Source organism: Nasonia vitripennis, chromosome 4 (assembly GCF_009193385.2).
Source record: "Nasonia vitripennis strain AsymCx chromosome 4, Nvit_psr_1.1, whole genome shotgun sequence".
Lineage (NCBI taxonomy): Eukaryota > Metazoa > Arthropoda > Insecta > Hymenoptera > Pteromalidae > Nasonia > Nasonia vitripennis.
Window position 1 is genome coordinate 5651214 of NC_045760.1, and position 17645 is coordinate 5668858.

General features: G+C 42.0%; 4 protein-coding genes across 6 annotated transcripts; all 4 read right to left on the reverse strand.

Moving 5' to 3' along the window:
- Nucleotides 1-298: 298 nt before the first annotated feature.
- On the reverse strand, nucleotides 299-11024 carry LOC100679261 (titin homolog). 3 transcript variants are annotated; one of them, XM_032599718.1, is made up of 5 exons: nucleotides 10647-11024; nucleotides 6482-10314; nucleotides 6297-6391; nucleotides 2348-4956; nucleotides 299-1335 (listed from the first exon to the last, which is right to left on the reverse strand). In XM_032599718.1, exons 2-4 carry the CDS (start codon nucleotides 10287-10289, stop codon nucleotides 3820-3822), a joined length of 5040 nt encoding a protein of 1679 aa, XP_032455609.1. In that variant the 5' UTR covers nucleotides 10290-10314; nucleotides 10647-11024; the 3' UTR covers nucleotides 299-1335; nucleotides 2348-3819. The 3 variants fall into 3 exon arrangements, with proteins under 3 accessions (XP_032455609.1, XP_003426151.2, XP_032455610.1); XM_003426103.5 differs by lacking the exon at nucleotides 299-1335 and adding an exon at nucleotides 1981-2191; XM_032599719.1 differs by lacking the exon at nucleotides 299-1335 and adding an exon at nucleotides 1981-2191 and having other exon boundaries at nucleotides 2271-4956.
- LOC100120532 (abnormal spindle-like microcephaly-associated protein homolog) lies at nucleotides 1153-2530 on the reverse strand. The gene is made up of 2 exons (XM_001604118.3): nucleotides 2348-2530; nucleotides 1153-1335 (listed from the first exon to the last, which is right to left on the reverse strand). The coding sequence occupies exons 1-2, from the start codon at nucleotides 2528-2530 to the stop codon at nucleotides 1153-1155; spliced, it is 366 nt and encodes a 121-aa protein (XP_001604168.1).
- An 11-nt stretch (nucleotides 11025-11035) lies between the features above and the next one.
- Nucleotides 11036-12412, reverse strand: LOC100120480 (diphthine methyl ester synthase). The gene is made up of 3 exons (XM_016985213.3): nucleotides 12112-12412; nucleotides 11399-11900; nucleotides 11036-11333 (listed from the first exon to the last, which is right to left on the reverse strand). Exons 1-3 carry the CDS (start codon nucleotides 12244-12246, stop codon nucleotides 11119-11121), a joined length of 852 nt encoding a protein of 283 aa, XP_016840702.1. The 5' UTR covers nucleotides 12247-12412; the 3' UTR covers nucleotides 11036-11118.
- A 102-nt stretch (nucleotides 12413-12514) lies between these two features.
- Nucleotides 12515-17642, reverse strand: LOC100679961 (serine/arginine repetitive matrix protein 2). Its single transcript, XM_003426080.5, has 5 exons — nucleotides 17362-17642; nucleotides 16733-16828; nucleotides 13895-16651; nucleotides 13685-13820; nucleotides 12515-13259 (listed from the first exon to the last, which is right to left on the reverse strand). Exons 1-5 carry the CDS (start codon nucleotides 17384-17386, stop codon nucleotides 13163-13165), a joined length of 3111 nt encoding a protein of 1036 aa, XP_003426128.1. The 5' UTR covers nucleotides 17387-17642; the 3' UTR covers nucleotides 12515-13162.
- Nucleotides 17643-17645: the final 3 nt, after the last annotated feature.

Below are 17645 nucleotides of genomic sequence, written 5' to 3' on the forward strand. Positions count from 1 at the left end.
AATTGTAGAGCTCATTTAGAACGATGCACTAGACTCGCGCGCGCGCGCGCGCGCATATAGCACTAGTTAAAATATGATTTATGAGATCTCGGAAATATTTCAAGGGCTGTGACTATCAGTGCATTTCGGAACACTTGACTCATTCAGTGTATTTAAATATAGGTTTATTGATTTTTCGTTTGTTTGAGTAATATAAATATTTAAATATCTGCAGACATGGACGTTATCTTCGAGATAAATTCAGAGGAAAAAATAACGTTGATAAACTTTTTCGAGAAATTACAGAAATACAATGATGTATGTACAATTGCACACGAGTGTGTTTATTTATGCAACTAATGAGTAATCCGCATATGCGAGGAATTTCCTCTTATATACCAACTGACAGCAAACTATAACATTTCGCGGATATAAAAATACATTGAAGAATCGATCAAACACTCGTGTAAACAAGTTTCATTATTACAGTGAATACACACTAATTAGCGCGCGGAGACGGTTAAAACTCGTTGCGCAAACTGCTGTTCCCCTTTGCACAATCAATCTCATTGTACCAGCGCGGAGACAATGATATTCAGCGGCCATTGAAATAAACGTTAAAATAGCCTATAATAGAAGTTTTGACGAATCGGCCTTGCCTGTTCTCCTACTTTACTCTCCGAAACACACAAAGAGTACAGTGTACAAAATCTCGATCGTAAATGACCAACAACAGAATTTATTGCATTATATCATCATTCAAACCTCTAAAAATACACACGCATTCTGGAATATATATCATAGAAAATAATATACAAATTTATCTCTCGTGAAACGTATCCTCCTACGTTAAAATACATATGACACACAGGCTACACTGTAGAATGTAAAAAAAATACGAGTTACACATCAGACTCACACCACCTCCGAAAAACCACCACCAAAATGCGATTGATTATACCTCTACACACAGTACACCCATATTCCCTCGCATACTTTTTTTTCGGCCGCAACAGTAGCACACCTCGTGATCAGCCTGACCGCGCTGCCAACTATCAACGTACACACGCGCGCGCACACGGACGTATAGAGACAGGGCGGAAGTTGGCCTGTCAGGTATCTGGGTCGGTGCCATTGGGCGCGCACTTTAAATCGCATCACTCTTCGCCGTCGTCACTGGCCGCTCTGTTTGAGGAGCTTGCGCGTCCTGAAGCCACGGAAGCCCGCCTGGATCCGCGTCGCCGCGGCCTGCTCGGCCTGTTGACGTTTCCGCACCAGGTAGCCGCGGATGCCGGCTTGGATCTTGGTCGCCGACTTGTCCTCCAACAGGCCGTCGTTAGACTTGTTGCTGTTCTCCTGTGTGCAGGGAAAGAGAGACGGTGAGACATTGGAATGTGGAGCGAGTTTTTTTTTTACGGCGCAAGCTCGAAACGATCTCTGTAGTGCGCTATGCAAATTAGCGAGTGTGCGCGTACGTGTGAGGTTCTTTGTTCTAAAGCTACTTTAAATTTAGACATCTTGAGAAGGAATATATTTCGTTGGTTTACGACGAGGAGATGGATAAACTGTTGAAACTTCGAGAGGCTCCTGTGCGTTATCTATATAGTTACCGCACGCGCGGGCATGCAAGTTGGCGCGGAGGGTATTTACTTTTTATGCCAATCGCGCGAGTGCAGGATTCGCGCTCGAACGGTTTTCGAGAGACTTGGTTCGTAGGTATATACTATATACTCGCCCCTACAAGTTAGATAACTTGATTTAGCAGCGACTATAATTAACTTGCCTAGAGGCATTATTTTCCGAGAATTACGCGCGACGCCCGAAAGCTTGTTCTCTCTCACGAAAAACAAGCGCTAGCGAGTCTTTTTTATGATTTCAATTTATTATTATACATAGCGCGGGTCAGTCAACCGCCCTGTGCGGGCGTTCAAATGTGTCCGAAAAAGAGAGAGAGCGAAAAAAATAGATGTATAGACAGGGGAAAAGTTAAAAATGCTCAGCTTGCTGACGTATATACTCTTCGTGTATTGCTAATTTTATACATATTCCGCAAGTGCGTGTATAGGCCGCACGACTATTTTATATATCAGTTCGCCAAATCGTATTCACCATCTCGTGATACAGAAAAATCTTCCTTTTTACATAAGTCGCCTAGGCGAGCGAACTTTCTTTCAGTCATGATCACCATACCGGCAAAATCCTCCTCTCAAATCTGTAATTTTACACAAAACGCACACATGAGGTGACCAGAGTTTGACATTTTCCGCAAGACATTAAAAAGGCGCACACACACTTGGTACAGGCGCCTGTCAGAGATCGTTTCGAGCACAGTGGTACTTATAAGAAAAATAATAAAACTACTCCCAACCATGTGGTCCTGGTGCGACTCCTCCTCGGAATCGGCGGACGCCTCGTCGTTCTGATTCTTCTCCTTGGCCTTTTTCTCCTCCTGAAGCCTCTTCCTCACCCGGTAGCCCCGGAATCCCGCTTGAATCTTAGCCGCAGCTTTGTCCGCGCCCTGGACCTCCTCGACCGACTTGTCCTCGGACATGATCGCCTCGACGTCTCGATCGCTCGCCACTACTACACTGCGCTCGTCGATGATTTTTCGGATAAACTATCGGACCGCGCGCTCTCGACTCTGCGCATGCGTTTATCTCGCTCAACTGCGCTTGCTCGCGCGCGAGTAAATATACAGCGTTTGTGTGTGTTGTATCGTGCGCTTGGCTTCCTTTTATATACGCATACGCCCGCAGCGCGCGCGCGCGCGCGCAAGCGGCAGAAACAAAACCGACCACCGACTCTCCCGATTTATAAACGAATGACGTATATCGGAGAGACCGACTATATGCGCGAACAATTCACGGGAGAGAGAGAGAGAGATGACGAGGATCAATTGTGTCGCCAGCGCTCAATTGAATCGCGCAAACAAGAAAATGAGAGCGAGATCTCCGCGGCAGCTGACTCATCTCGCGCGCGCGTGCGAGATCCGACCAACTTCTTCTTCTCCGTTCGGCTGTAAACAGCTATATAAGAAACTCGAAGCTCGACTCGGCGAGTACAGTCATTTATTTATACGGCGCGGATAATCGCAGCTACGCGCAAATCCGCTGTACACTGGGCGGCGCGCTCGCTCTCGCTATTAATACGCGCTCATCGCGCGCACCTATAAACGTATACGGGATGTCGACTTGCGTCACATACGCGTTGTCAATGAAAATGCCTTTGAGGAGCGCGAGCGGGCTTGCGCGAGTAGGGATTTCCGCCAGCGACTAATTTGCGAGCAAGAGAGAGAGAGAGAGAGAGAGAGAGAGAGAGAGAGAGAGAGAGAGAGAGAGAGAGAGAGAGCTTCGCCGCCCCATTCACACCCGAATTACGCAAGCGAGTATACATAGTCCATAGGCCGCCGCCAAGTAGCACCGAAATACCGATCGCATTCCGCGGAGCCCGCAAGATTCGCCGGCCGATAAAAATGCAGACGGTATTTATAAATTAACGCGCGAGCCGGGTAAGCTGCGCGCTGCGGTAAGTACAAAAATACGGCGCTGTGTGCCGAGTGATTCACGAGCGCGCAAGAGAAGCGAGGAAAAAAGACAGACGAGGGCGATCGCCGCCGACGGTTTATATAAGGAGTTAACGCGAGCTTGCGATGCTGTGGCGGCTTTTACCCGCGGATTCGATTTTGTTACGGAGCAGACAGTGCGGCGTTGTGTAAAACGTTATTTCTAATGCAGACGATATGCGATAAACGGTATCCGTGATTACAGCCTATGCAGATTTGAATAGATAATAAATGTATACAGTATGTAAACGCGCGATGACACTAACGCTACGGGGAATTCAAGCGGTGTCGTTGGACTTTTTCTGGGTATTGGGACTCTCCTGCTCCTTTTCCTCGGTGCTGCTGCCCTCCTTGGCGGTCAGATCCGTGCTTTTGTCCTCGGACTTTTCCTCGACGCTCGCACCTGGTGCTATCTGCATCATGGTGACCGGTGACTTGGTTCGCTCGTCGCTCAAGTGGCTCTCCTGCGAAAGGCTGCTCGTCCTTGGTATGAGCTCTGCCGAGGCGAGCTTGGTCATGGCTCGGACTGGCTTGCGGGAGTTTTCGTCCTCGTCGCCCAGCCCTAGTACCTCGTCGATGTTCATAGAGAGGGGCTCTTCCGAGGTGGAGATCGATACCTCCTCTTTTTCCTGAGCTTCGGGCTTGGTTTTCGCTGGTTCCTCCACGGCTACAGCTTTTCCAGGCTCCACGCTTGGTTTGATTTCCGAGCTTTCGGTGTTCTGCGCCGGAGCTTCCTTACTACTGGATTCATCCTTCTTGGACTCGGTCTCGATCTCCGAGCTGACGCTCTCCGTGGGCGGACCAACGCTCTTGATGTCGTCTAGGCTTGTGATCTCCTCGATGATGACGCCCTTGGGTGTTCCCGTGCGCATCAGCGGGTCCGGGAAGAGCTCGTTCGCCACGTCCTCTACGCTGGTTATGAAGTTCAGGTAGCTGTTCTGCAGCATGGCCTCGGTGTCACCGGGTAAGAGTACCACGTCGACGAACGGCCCCAGCTTGGCGGTGGGACCCGGAATCGTCGCGTGTTCCATCAGGATCTTGCCCAGCAGCTGCTCCACGTTCTTGGCTTCGTCATCCTTCGTCTTGTCCTTCACTTCCTCGACAACCGATACATCGCCGTTATCCGACCTGTCGGATTGCTGCTGCTGCTGTTGTTGTCTCGCAAGCTTCAACGCGAGAACACCGGCCGCGTCGAGCACCGGCAGCGGAATGCAGTCGTGGAACTCGCCGGTGTGCTGCAGTTGATTTTCCGCGAAGGCGTTTTCCACCGATAGCGTCGTGCGCTGAACAGCGTCCTCGCGTCGGAGTTTCTTTCGAGAGCGCGCATCCGATATCGAGGAGGCGCTCTCGACAATCGGTATCAGGTGCGTCGTTGACGGTATGCTCCGAATCTCGGCTGGAGTTGAGTTTTCGACCTGAGCAAGTTTTTTAAAAATTCAGTCAAATTCATCATTTTTGTCATTTAACGTGTAGTGCTTCTGTGTCTATTTGCAGTGGATCATAAGTAGTGAAAAAATGAAGCAAATCAGTCGATTGGCAAAAGTGGATTTTGAAAGACAGCAAAAAGCGAGTGTGTGCGGTATACGGCTACTCTCGAGGGGCGAATGCGCAGCGCGCATCAGCTTGTCAATCACAAGGTCAAGATGCGCCCGGTTAAATTTACACGACGTCAGAAACGTGCTGTTGCTCTTCAGCCGAGGCCTTTTCCCGCGCTGACATGAAACGTATATGAACTTGCCAGTCGTCGCCAGTCGACGGGTATTTCTGAATCGTCAGCTTTCACGCCGGCTTTCGTTTTATTTTAGCTGCTTGGGTAAATAGACAGGCTTCTGTCGTTGTGCGTCTGTATTATACGTGCCTTTTACAAAATAAAATACAAACTTCGAGAAGGCATCAAACGAAAAATTAATAGGCGAAGCAAAAACTTTCTTCATATAATACAGTAGTCAACATCGCATAAAAATGCGCGGCTATGCCATGTGGCGTTCTATGCGCAATTCATCAAAAAAATAGAGCGTGGGATAGCGTGCCGCAAACAGTTACAGCGCGACCCACGGTACCATCTGTCTCTCCCCCGAATCCAGTCAATTTGTACTAAACTTACACAGCGTCGAATCGACCTAACGTCGCTCTCGTAAGAATCGCGCAGCGCGCGCCGAACGAAAAAGCGATAAACATGCATCTGCACGCGTTTTATTTACTCGACCTTATACTATACGATCGAGCTTGAAAAAATAAATAAACAAACACAGGTGCGCGACTTTCCTCGAGTTGAATTAAAAGTATAGCTAATGGCGCTACACGCGGATATGAGAAAAATTAATAATATAGCGAAAAGGCAATAAACATTCAACGAAAATAATAAAATCCACGATTTTAAATTACCCTGGCCTTCCGACCGAAATAGAAATTAACATGTGTGTAGTACGCGCGCGCGCCTATACGTGACGTCAGCCGACATCGTCGCTCTCTCGCGGTAAATCGAACAGAGTGCTTTTCAATTAGATTCTCGTGAATTTATTATAACGTAGAAATAGCCTGAATTATTCAATCGATATAATAATAATAATAATAACGGTAATGATGATTCGCCGAGAGTTTCGAAATCGTCCCTCTTTGAGAAAATAACGCCTTCGGGGCTACGTGCGCTGCATCAGCGTGAATTTAAGCGGCCTGTATTTACGCACGTAGTCGAGGAAATGTACGTATAGCGTGTGCGGCCAGTCGTCGCTTAAGGAAATTCCTTGAGACTCACCGCAAAGCTCTCCTGGATCGATGGAACGCTGTCCAAAGTGGAACTGCGACGTTGCGTGCTCTGCAGGCGACGCCGCGTCAGAAAGCCACGAACACCTTGATATAACGGGGAACATATGATTGCATGTGTTTTTTTTCGCACGGATAATAATAACGCTTTCTTTATTTTTACGAAAAATGCCTTACCTGCTTGAATCTTGGTCGCCGCCGACATGAAGGTGCTCGACTCGGTGGACTCCGTGCTGAGGTCCTTGCTCGTTTCCGGTACATATATGGAGCAGTGCTTCTTCTCGTCGCTCGTTTCCTCCTTTGTGGCAACGTCTCCAGAAGATTTCTCGGCATCGACTTTTTCTTCTTTTTCTTCTTCTTCTTCTTCTGGTTTTGAGCTGGTGTCGAGGCTCTGATTATCAATCTGCGACGCGACTTCATCGGCATTTGTCTTGATTGAAAGATCATCCAGCTTGTCCGTGCATTGACTCGACGACTCAACGGGCAATTGCTGCTCGTTTTCGACGATATCGACCCGCGATGACGATTCTGCATTGTCACTCTGATGCGCCGATTGCTGCTGAATTGTTTGTTTATTTTCACCGCTCTCGTCGTCGCAAACAAATTTATTAATATCATCTGGCACGCCCTCGTCGTCGCCGGTATGATTCACTATCCGAGCTTTCCATTCAGAAGCCGCCTCGTCTAGGCCGATTTTCTCACTCTGATGAGTGTTTTCGGACGCTTGTTTTTTATCTTCCGCCGCTACGCTGGATATCAAAATCTTCTCGAGCTTCTCGTACTCTTCCGTTTCGAGCTTCTCCGCCACGTCGTCTGTTACGACTTGGCTGGTGCTTTCTAATTTTTCTGTGGAATCGTTTGCAGCCTCCTCCATGGCTTCCCGATTTTCTTGTTTACCGCTGTCGTCTAATTGTCGCGTTTGTTCTTCGTTTTTCTCAAGGTTCGTCATCTCTTTATCGCCGAGAGACTTTTTATCGTCGCTCGAAAGTTCTTTTGTTCCGTCCGTTAAACTGAGAGTAGCCTCCGACGAGCTTGATTTCTTGCTCTCGGTCTGATTGATCTTTTGCTCGTCGTCGGTTATGTTGAATGACGAGATCGTCAAGTCCGGCAGAGAATCCAAATTCAATTCTGGTACAATGGGCACGGCTGGATCGAACGACAAGCTTGACCTGTCGGTCAACGCGGAGGTTTCTTTTAATTCGTTGGACGACTCACCCGATCTCGCGGTAATTTCCTCGATATCCAGAGAATTTTCGACGACTTCCGCGGTCTCAACGAGATTGTCGTCGGCGCTGCTCTCCTTCGTTTCATCGGTGGTTGACACGTATTCGCCCGTCTTCGCGGCCTCCGGAGAACTTTCTTCAGGCTCCTCTTTTTGAACATTTTTCACGACGCTCTGTATTTCCTCCTTGGACACGTACTCCACTTCGCTTTTGTCTAGAATTTCTTCCAGAGAGCTCGTGACGACTTTTAGAACTTTCTCGTCCTCGGAATCGATTGCCTCCTCCTTGTCGCGTTCCTCCTGTATAAGATCGAGATCTTGGCGTGACACGATTATGTCGTGGCTGGCTTTGATGCCGCGCATGAGTTCTACGTCGACGGTGGAAGTTTCCACGTTCTCTGTGTCTTCTACGGGTTCGCCGAAAGCGTCGTGAATACTGCTCGTCTGGTCCTCGGATGTCTCGGCCGAGAAATCGTCCGCTTGTACCTCTTTTAGTTCTTTCGACGATAGGAGCGTCGTGTAAATTTTGTCGTTTTCTATCTCGATGTTGAGAGTGTCAGAGTCTGGAGATGGGTTTCTGTCGGGTATTATCACGGTCGTCACCGAGTCTGGAATATCGTATGGAGAACCTTCGGTGAGGATGTAGGAATGCGGCGACAGAACGCGAGTGTCTACTGCAGACGTTGGAATAGTTTTCTCCTCCTTGATGCTCTGCGTGCTTTTTCCTGAATTACTAGCAGACCTGCTTTCTTTTTCATGACCATTGTCACCTTCCTTCTCAATTTTCTTGGTTGTCAAAATAGCGTTGTCTTTCTGCTCAACCACCATCACGTCTGTCTTGTTTGAACTTTCCCTATCGCTTTCGCTAACGAAAATATTTTCTATTCTCTTCTCGGCGTCTTCCAACTCCTTCAATTTTCTTTCTATATCAGTTTTACGTTCATCTGCATCCGCCGATTGCGAATCCAAAATCTTTTCAATTCGCTTCTCCGACTCGTGGATTTTCAAGAGTTTATCTTGGATGTTCAAAGCGATTCCAGCGTCATCGTTCGCCTTCTCATCGGTAGTTTTGGTATCATCTAGGACTCCTTCGATGCGTTTTTGCACCTCCTCGATCTCCAGCAGCTTATCCTTCAACGTCTCGAGAGGACTGACGTGTCCACTGCTGTCGCTCTTGTCCACGACTTCGGAAGTCTCAAGAGAATCCGGCCTCTGATCTGGATCCCTTGGCTCTGGCGTTACGTTTAGACTATCTTGAAATTCTTCCTCGTGATTAGCATCCTTCGCATCTTTCGCATTCTTCTCATCCTTCGTATCCGCAGGTTTTTCGACTGTGACGACTGGATTTACAGGAACATCGGGTGACGTAGTGGTACTACGCGGCGGCGACAGTACGGGAAGAACCAACTCTTCTTTCACTTTCTCCGACTTGGTGAATTCGGGTGAAATCGGTGGTAAAACTAAACCGTCGGAATCGCTTCGAGCCGATAAGCTTCTGGATGTAGATTTGGAAGAAGGTGGCCTTACTGCTGGTAACGAAATTTTCGACTCGTTTGAGCCTTCCGAATTGTCAGAATTCTTGGATTCCGATTTATCATTGTCGACATTTTTAGGCGATTGCTTGTCGCTCTCAGTGGATTTGGTCGAAGTTTTCGAATGTTCGTCACTACTAGCAGATCTGTCCTTCTTCGAGTGTTTCGATCGGGATGCTTTGACGACGCCGGTTTTCAAAGCTTCTACCTTTTCCTTGATGATCATCGACGTTTCGTCGATCACTTCCTGGACTTTTTCCACGTAGCTCGGCGTTTGAAGTTCGTCCAAACTCGTCATCCCGACGAAATTCTGCACGACGTAGTTTTTCACGTGGTCCATACTGACCGATCTTGAAGATTTTTTGAGCTTCGGTGAATCTGTAGTTTCGGTTCTCTTTTTCGTGGTGTCCTCCGTTCGGGAGGTTTTGCGCTGTTCGGTTCGAGTCTCGTAATTTCTCTTGGTTTTCTCCACCGACCTCCTCGACGTTTTCTCGATTATCGTCTCTTTGCTGTATTCGCAAGCAACTTGAATCTTCTTCTCTTCACTCTTTTTTCTCTCTCTACTGCTCATCCGATTTTTCTTCAACTCTGTTTTGATATCTTTTGCTAGAGGTATTTGGGATATTATTTTCGGAGTAGTTTTGCTGTCGTGTTTATTACTAGTGCTGTGCCAATCTTGCGTCCCGACTCTCGGCGACTCTCTTCTTCTGCTCGAACTGGCTGCAGCATATTTACTTGTGATATTCTTATTTTCAATACCCGACCATCTTTCTTTCGACTTCTTGGGACTGGTGACCGGAATTTTCGATGTCGGTGAAATTTTCTCATTAGCAAGCTCTCGCACTTCTTCGGTAGTGATCTTCTGATTGCTCTCTCCGAAGATACTTCGATGACGTTCCAAGACCTTTGCTGTCTCGTTTAGGGACCATCCACTGTGCTGAACATAATTATTCGTATCTTTCGACTCAAGGTAGATATGTCGCTCCTTTATCGTCTCGTTCATGTCGTGGAGAATTTTCATGTTGTTCTTGTTTACCGGAGTGTCATCGTATTGCTCTCGAAGACGTAACAGCTTCTCAAAGTGATGAGCGGCGAAGATGTATATGTTTTCTGGGCGATGACGGATGACTTCCCGAGTCAATCCTTCGACAGCTGCTGCTAGTCCTTGAGGTACTCGAGGAGTTAGAAAAATGTGATTGTTCGGCTTGGAGTCGTACATTATTGCTGTCATTTTATTCTACAATCTTGGCAGCGAACTGAAAATGCCACAAAAATGTATTTATTTTGAAATTGAATTCATATGCATATTTTACATGCACGATAAATACTTGAAGCAAAAAAATTATATTTGCTACACCAATATATTGAAAATGTCGAGCATGATTGCGTTTTTAAATTGCGTGTACTCGGAAAACTTGTTTTCAAATCGATTTCTACTCGTATGTACAGAACAAGCGACAATATATTTCAACCTTATTTTAAACTAAAAATAGCGAATTTAAAATAGTCGAACTGGAATTGTTTGTTTTAAAAAAATAATAATTATTAAGTTTTTCACTGTACTCAAGTTAAAATAATATTGACATACCCTTACGCTTAATAACTAGGAAAAGAGAACGCACAATCCTATAGGTACGTGGATCTTGCAAAAAATCGCAAAATGAAATTTCGAGCTGACGACTGGTATTTCGACGTGACAGGTGGAGAGTTCTTTACTCGACTGAGCGTACTTTTCGGTAAGGTTCACCTTCGCCGAGGGTCGATCGATATTTTTCCATCGATTAGGTAGTTTCTATGGCCGCGTGACGACGGCACGGCGAACCAGGAACCATAGTCGTTACGCACACAAACATGCAAATGCGGTAACACTCACTCACACACACGCACACGTACTACTCTTCAATCCGATAAGTATAAATGCGATATCGCGCGTTTTCTTGTACGTATTTATAACATATTTTTTTTAATAACTTAAAGTAACGTTCATCAAGTTTTTTTCAAAGTACATTTTGATTTTATATGCATTGAATACAAAAAAAAATTTGCTGTTACTTTGTCTCCTAATGATTTAGTTTTTCCAGTTCAGCTTTGTCATCTGCATACTGGGATAAATATTCTGATTCAAGAGGATGCAGGCTGTGTCCTGGTATAACAAGACAATGTAGTGGTGGGCCAAGATCTACTTTACTCATTTTAGACAATGAGCAAACAAATATCTTTTGATCATCAGAACCAACTCTTGCAAGTCCGACAGCAAGACTTGAAGAGCTAATAGCTATAAAGAAATGCATATAAATTATTATTACAGTAAATACTTATAATAGATGAATAGTTGCTTACATGATTTGTCCTCATTTTCTTTTGTCTTATTCTCTATAATTTGCAATAGTTGATCTGCTGCTTCCGCTACTGACATAAACTTGGGTGGCATATAAACTTTCTTCTTTTTCAAAATACTTTCGAGAGTTGGCTCCTTGACTTTTATGTCTAATAGACAAAGAGTATGCAAACCTCTCTGATAATTTTCAATAATTTTATCATAAAAACTATCTGGTTTCCAAGTTTCTGTCCATAGAGGTATTGAAACTACTTCTCCGTAAGAGTACAGTTGAAGGCCACAGCATCCAACAGCATTTATGATAGAAGCATTATGAACAACTTGAACTTTTATATTCTTTTCTTTTGCCCTTAATACTAGATCAGTATGAGTTGTGGCACCAAAAGGATCACCAACAACTAGGAATGCAACATCTTGTTGCTCTGCGTTTTCCAGAATTTCATCTGCTCCACTTTCAACAAGTTCCCTGTCAGCTATAATGACACTGCGCCCATAAAATTCTTCCTGTGTCAAAAATAAATAATAGTCAGAACCTTGAATATTATAAATGGTGTTATAAAATAAAAAAATCACAAAAATGAACTTGGCCGAGTCAAATATTTTACCATTTATTTACTTAGGTTAGAATCTTTTATTTTGCGTTTTATTAAAATTAAACTTATATCAAATGCTTATGCCGAAAAAAAAGTTTAATCTAAAGACTTGAATAACTTACAAGTTTTTGTTTCCCAACTGTCAAAATCGAAGTGTATGCTTCCAGATAGACTCGATCGCATTTTTTAATAATTTCCAAACCTTTTACTGTCACGTCTTTTGCGTCACCCAGACCCAAACCTATTACATAAAACATTTTTCGTTGATTTTTTTTTCTTAGAATAGATAGCCCTTTACAGTGAGCAATAAAATATTTTGAATAGCTGTATGCAATATCAACTGTTTGCGAGCACGTGCGCTGACCGGTGTTTACTCTCGTTCGCGCTCTCGTTCCAGCGGGTAAGGCGCCATTTTTGACACGTGATCCACCGCTACTACTACTGGCGAATCCCAACACTTGATAATGAAGGAATATTTTTTTGTGCTTGAAAAAAGTTAGGATATTTTGAAAAATACAACAAGTATTATATTTCTGATTGACAATTTATGCTTTATTGCAGTAATCTGTTTCTGTTAAATTTATGTACAGTCAGCCTCAACTTTTAACTGATAGAGTTCTTAAAATTGGCTTTATTTATACCACAAAATAGTTTGACCAATTCAGGAGCATTATATTTTTTCAATTTTCTATCAACTTTTTATAAAAAACAAAATTGTACTTCCCATGCAAGTACACAAGTATTTTACTGTGCTACTGAGATAAGAATATAATGCACTTTCTTACATGTTACAATTCTTAGTCAATCTATCAACAGATACAAAGTAAACTTATTTATTTTTTACATCTAAGACTAATGCGTAAAGTATGTATATAAATCACTCTAGGATTCTGCCACGTCGAAAGAAAAATCAATTTTAAAAAAATCTTATAATGTTCAAAGTCACTTATTACGCACAAGTTCATCTTACTAAAAAACTAAAAACATTGTATCTAAAATTAAATGATTAGCACAATTTGATTGTTCCCAAAAAAAGCTACCTTATATTGGTAATATCTTAGTTTTCAAGTCAAAAATTTTAAAGTCTTCAATAATAGAAGTACGAAAAATTGTAAATAGTTTTTTGTATTTACATAGTAAAAAAAATAAAATAAAAATATAGATCAGTTCTTGTTACGTGTTCTTCATGCGCGATTTCATCTGTAATTCAAACCGCCTGTTCATTCGTACACCTTTCAAAGCACTTCTGGCATTTTCTCGTTTTTTCTCCCTGAAACAGATCAAAAGTTATTTTTATGTTTATCAATGGTATTCAATGTAACATACCGACAATCCATGCGAGAACTAGCACGTTACAAATATTATCGAGAAAAGATTTTTTATAGCACAGTGTGGCTAAAATCCGCTGTTAAGTCACGAATAGGCGATACTTGCGGATGTTAGCAGTCTGTACTATAAAATTTTATACGATACTCTTGACTTAAATGGTTCAGTTTTAGACAGCGCTTAGCGCCTTCGCTACACTCGGGTGCTAACTGCGCCGTGTAAAAAAGAACCATTTAAGTCACACGTATCGTAATGTACTATTCTATTATTAAAAAATATTCACAAGAGTAAGCGTGATTATTATACTTGTGCATAGAAAGACGATACATTATTAATCATTATTTTACAATTTAAATGTCAAATGCATACCTTGATTCTACACCACCAGTCTGTTTCTTGGAAATTATATCAACAGCCTCATTCTTTCTCAGCTTAAATCCAAATCTACTATAAGCACCATTTGTTGAATCAAGAGGAAGTGGCTTTACACTTTCCACTGGTTTCTCTGAAAAATTAAAAAATAATTATTTTTCATTCTTATAAAATAAAAAAAATTGAAATCCAAGTAATTTTACTCACTCTTTTTTATACTAGACGTTGCTGTATTTAAAACTTCATGTCGCTGTTCAACACGCTTTTTTAAATCAACCAATGATTCCATTTTAGCAAAGTTTTTCTGATGAATCTCTTTAAAATTAGGAATTTTTGTAGCTACTGGAGTTTTTGCTACTTTTTTCTCTGAATCTGTAATCCCCCTTGGTCTGCTAAGACGATTAACTGAAGCAATTTGTGACAATCTTTTTTCCACAGTACTTGCAACTGTTTTTGAATGTGATTTCATCACTGAACTTAGTCTTCTTTTAGCTTCTACTTTCCTCACAGGAGTCTTGTTTTTGTTCACTGATACTGGTGACTTTTTTTGCTGAATGGCATGACCTGGTGTGCCCATCCTGGTAATACCAGTTGATCGAACTTTATTTCCCAAATTAGGACTGGCAAAAGTAACTCTACAACTTTTCTTAGATTCTTGCTCTTCTGTTATACCTAATTCAGCTTCATCTAGTGTCCGTTTTTTGGCTCTCTTCTGTAGAGCAGGAGTTTTGGGATGTTCAAGTTCATACGTATTATCTTTTTTTGATATCTCTTTAATTGATTCATTAGAAGCGTTCTTTTTCACTTCAAATGTATTACTTTTATTACCTTTTTGAGAAATGTTTGGGCTGTTTATAGATTTCCTTTTACGTGATATACCTAAATCACTTTTGTCAATTGAAAATGTACTATTATTTTTTGAATTATCAGAGTCAAAAACATCACTCATATGAATTAGTGAAGAACCATTTAATGAAGGTTCTGATTCATCTTCCAATAATGGATTATCTGCTTGAATTGATGTATTATTTAAGCGTTTGATAACTTTTGATTTTGAATTAGGTGAACCATTCAGAATTATAGACTTGCTAACCTGTTTAGGTGATGTAATTTTTTTATTGGAAGCTAAAGTTAGAGTACGTTTCATATTTCTGTCTCTAGGTGTTGAAGTTTTTGCTGGTCGCATATTCAAGAGTTTTTTTTCCATAACATGAGATGGTGTATTAATTGCATTCACTTTTTTGGCGGCACTCATTGAAGTTCTAACAGTTTTCGCAGGAGTTGCAGATTTGATTGTAGATCGCTTTGCCAAAGATTTTGGTGACTTGGGGCTTTTAACAGGAAGTATAGATGGTTGATTATTATGATCTATTGGAATTAAATTTATACTAGGCTGTTTTCCTGTAATATTTAATACAGAACTTTTGATTCCGGGTGTAGAAGTGTGTGATGTAAGCTTACTTATAACTACTCTTGGACTTAATGATGTATCCTGGGATATGCTTTTGTTTAAAATCAAATTTGTACTTGGTTTCTTTGTTGGTGAAACACTTTTAGGAGATTTTTTCATTTTCATTGATGATTTAAGCTTAGGTGTTTTTACGGGTGATTTTTTCGCTTTTGATGGTGATATACTTTTAGATGATTTCAATGGTGATTTATTAGACTTTAAATTCAAAACAATCTTCGGCATCTTCTTTGAACTCAAGTTTAGAAGTGGCGATTTTTTGGATTTAAATGATGTACTGAGAGATGATGTTTTAGATTTTAATGATGTATTTAAAAACGATTTGCGTGATTCCGTTGATGAAGGAACTTTAAGAAGTGACCTAAATAATTTTTCTGATGATGACTTTTGAGATTTGAAAGATGAATCAGCTTTAGGAGTTTTATCAAATTTTTGTGGAGATTCAGATTTTGGCAATTTAGTTTTTACTGTAGAAAGATCTTTTGATGTATCATCGACTTTAAAAGATGTATCTGTTGTTGATTTAACAGCTTTTGTTGGAGATTTCTCAACTTTCTTTGGTGATGTCGACAACTTTGCTGGTGACTTTACAGATTTTGCTGGCGATTTTTCAGATTTTGTCGGTGAAACCTTCAGCGACTTTTTCGGTGATTTATTGGATTTTGCTTTCAGAGTTTTAAGAACGATTTTTGGAGACTTTGAAAATCTTGGTCTTATTTTCAACGTAGGAGAATTAGATTTGATTTTGGTTGATTTTGACTTTTTGTCAGACATGCTGGTATTCTCTGCAGACTTGTTGGCAGGAGAGGCAGAATCTTGTGGTTCAACTAGATTGTAAGAATTTTCTGAAGAAGGTGGTGAATCTGTAATAGACAACTTTCTTTGTACATTAAGAAGTTTCAGAGAACTGCGTGGTAGGGTCTTGGGAGATCCCAAATTTATAGGAGACTTTTTCGGTGTTTTTGTTGACCGATGTGGTGTGAATGAAACATTTATAGGACTGCTTTTTGGAGTGACATTGCCGCCTGTAGACTTGACAGTAATTGACTTTTTAGATGGTGATGGTTTATTTGGTGTCTTGGACCTACGATTGCTTGATTTTGCTTGTTTGCTAGATGATGCTTGCGATACACTTTCATCTTCACTTATCAAATTGTCCATTGCATAAAATACTCTCTTTTTGTCCTTTTGGCTTTTAGTGTTGAAAGATTCATCCTCACTTATAAGAGAATCACCTTCTTTCTTTGCAGATTTACTGCTTTTAGACTGTGTCTTGGCATTGGGGGTTTTCAAATTACTTTTTTTCTGTTTGGATTCATCTAAAGTCACTGACAAAGAAATACCTTGACTTAATACCGACTCTTGGACTTTCCTTCTTTGTTTCCTTGTACTTAATGTACTGTCATTTGAAAAACTAGTAGCAGTAACATTATCTGTTAAATTATTCACCTCCCTGGGATTATCATTCTCTTCATCCGAGCCCTTAGCATTTTGATCTATAAATATGGACAATAGTTAACAGTATGCAATACATTAACACGTATATTATATAGGAATGACAGACTAAAGTATCTTACTTTTTCTAGTTCGTCTTGTACTTCGAACTGATTTATTAGCTGACTTAGTACTAGTGTCAACGGATATGTCAATGACACTACTTTCCCTTATAGTACCTAAAATTGACGAATTCTATGTAAACATATACGTATAGACAATATTTACATCGATTCCCCAATTAGCATAATTTACTTATGTGAGTCATAATATCTTCTTGCTACATGTAGCAAGTACATTTCACAAATAAAAATCAGCCTAATCATGAGACGTATTAATTAACAAGTAGAGTAACGCAAGTGTTGAAAACTCCGACGCCGACCTTTAGTAACGTTTATCAGAATCGTCATACACTCGCGTGTTTGTAAGTAAGTAATGCCTCTCATGTGAATTGTGATGTACGCAAAACCGCTGATACGAGCATTCGATAACCGCGAGCATCAACAATCTGCACAGTTGCTATTCCCTCTCGAAGCCTCAGTAATAAAATCGCATGTTTGCTGCGAAATAGTGATCGAGTTTCACGTATTGTTTTCGTGCATTCTGTTTAGGCGCCAAATTTCACGCCATGTTTAAGTTTACAGTATATCCATGCCCGCCCAAACATTTTTCTCCGAACCGGCGACACGAAAGTAAAAAAGCATCTCTTTACCTCTCCTTGTCCTTCTTGGCGACATCCTGCCGGCTCTCCTTGGGGCCGTTTTCTGCTTTCCACCTGTTCTACGAGCGCCGCTGTCCCGAAGGAATCAGTTTTCTCTGTTATTCAAGCGGATCCGGCAAGAGAACGAACGTTATAAAGTCTATTATAACCGTGGCAAAAGAAGCTGCCTGATGAAGCGAGGGATGGAGGAAACCGCAAGCGTTTGAAGTTTGAACTAGACACAAAGGGGCGCTGACAGCGCCGCTGAACATTCCAAACCGTTTTTTGAAACTCGA

Bases quoted from the DNA above. Each gene is read 5' to 3' on its own strand.
- LOC100679261 (XM_032599718.1), bottom strand. From the start codon at position 10,289: ATGACAGCAATAATGTACGACTCCAAGCCGAACAATCACATTTTTCTA. The intron at 6,392-6,481 runs GTAAGGCATTTT...CGTTATATCAAG, and splicing joins GGCGACCAAGATTCAAGCAG to GTGTTCGTGGCTTTCTGACG. The intron at 4,957-6,296 runs GTGAGTCTCAAG...AAACTTGCTCAG, and splicing joins CGATCCAGGAGAGCTTTGCG to GTCGAAAACTCAACTCCAGC.
- LOC100120532 (XM_001604118.3), bottom strand. From the start codon at position 2,530: ATGTCCGAGGACAAGTCGGTCGAGGAGGTCCAGGGCGCGGACAAAGCT. The intron at 1,336-2,347 runs GTTGGGAGTAGT...CCCTGCACACAG, and splicing joins AGTCGCACCAGGACCACATG to GAGAACAGCAACAAGTCTAA.
- LOC100679961 (XM_003426080.5), bottom strand. From the start codon at position 17,386: ATGTCGCCAAGAAGGACAAGGAGAG. The intron at 16,829-17,361 runs GTAAAGAGATGC...CGTCAATTTTAG, and splicing joins GCCAAGAAGGACAAGGAGAG to GTACTATAAGGGAAAGTAGT. The intron at 13,821-13,894 runs GTGAGTAAAATT...TTAATTTTTCAG, and splicing joins AACGTCTAGTATAAAAAAGA to AGAAACCAGTGGAAAGTGTA.
- LOC100120480 (XM_016985213.3), bottom strand. From the start codon at position 12,246: ATGTTTTATGTAATAGGTTTGGGTCTGGGTGACGCAAAAGACGTGACA. The intron at 11,901-12,111 runs GTAAGTTATTCA...TTTTTGACACAG, and splicing joins CAGTTGGGAAACAAAAACTT to GAAGAATTTTATGGGCGCAG. The intron at 11,334-11,398 runs GTAAGCAACTAT...ATTTCTTTATAG, and splicing joins AGAAAATGAGGACAAATCAT to CTATTAGCTCTTCAAGTCTT.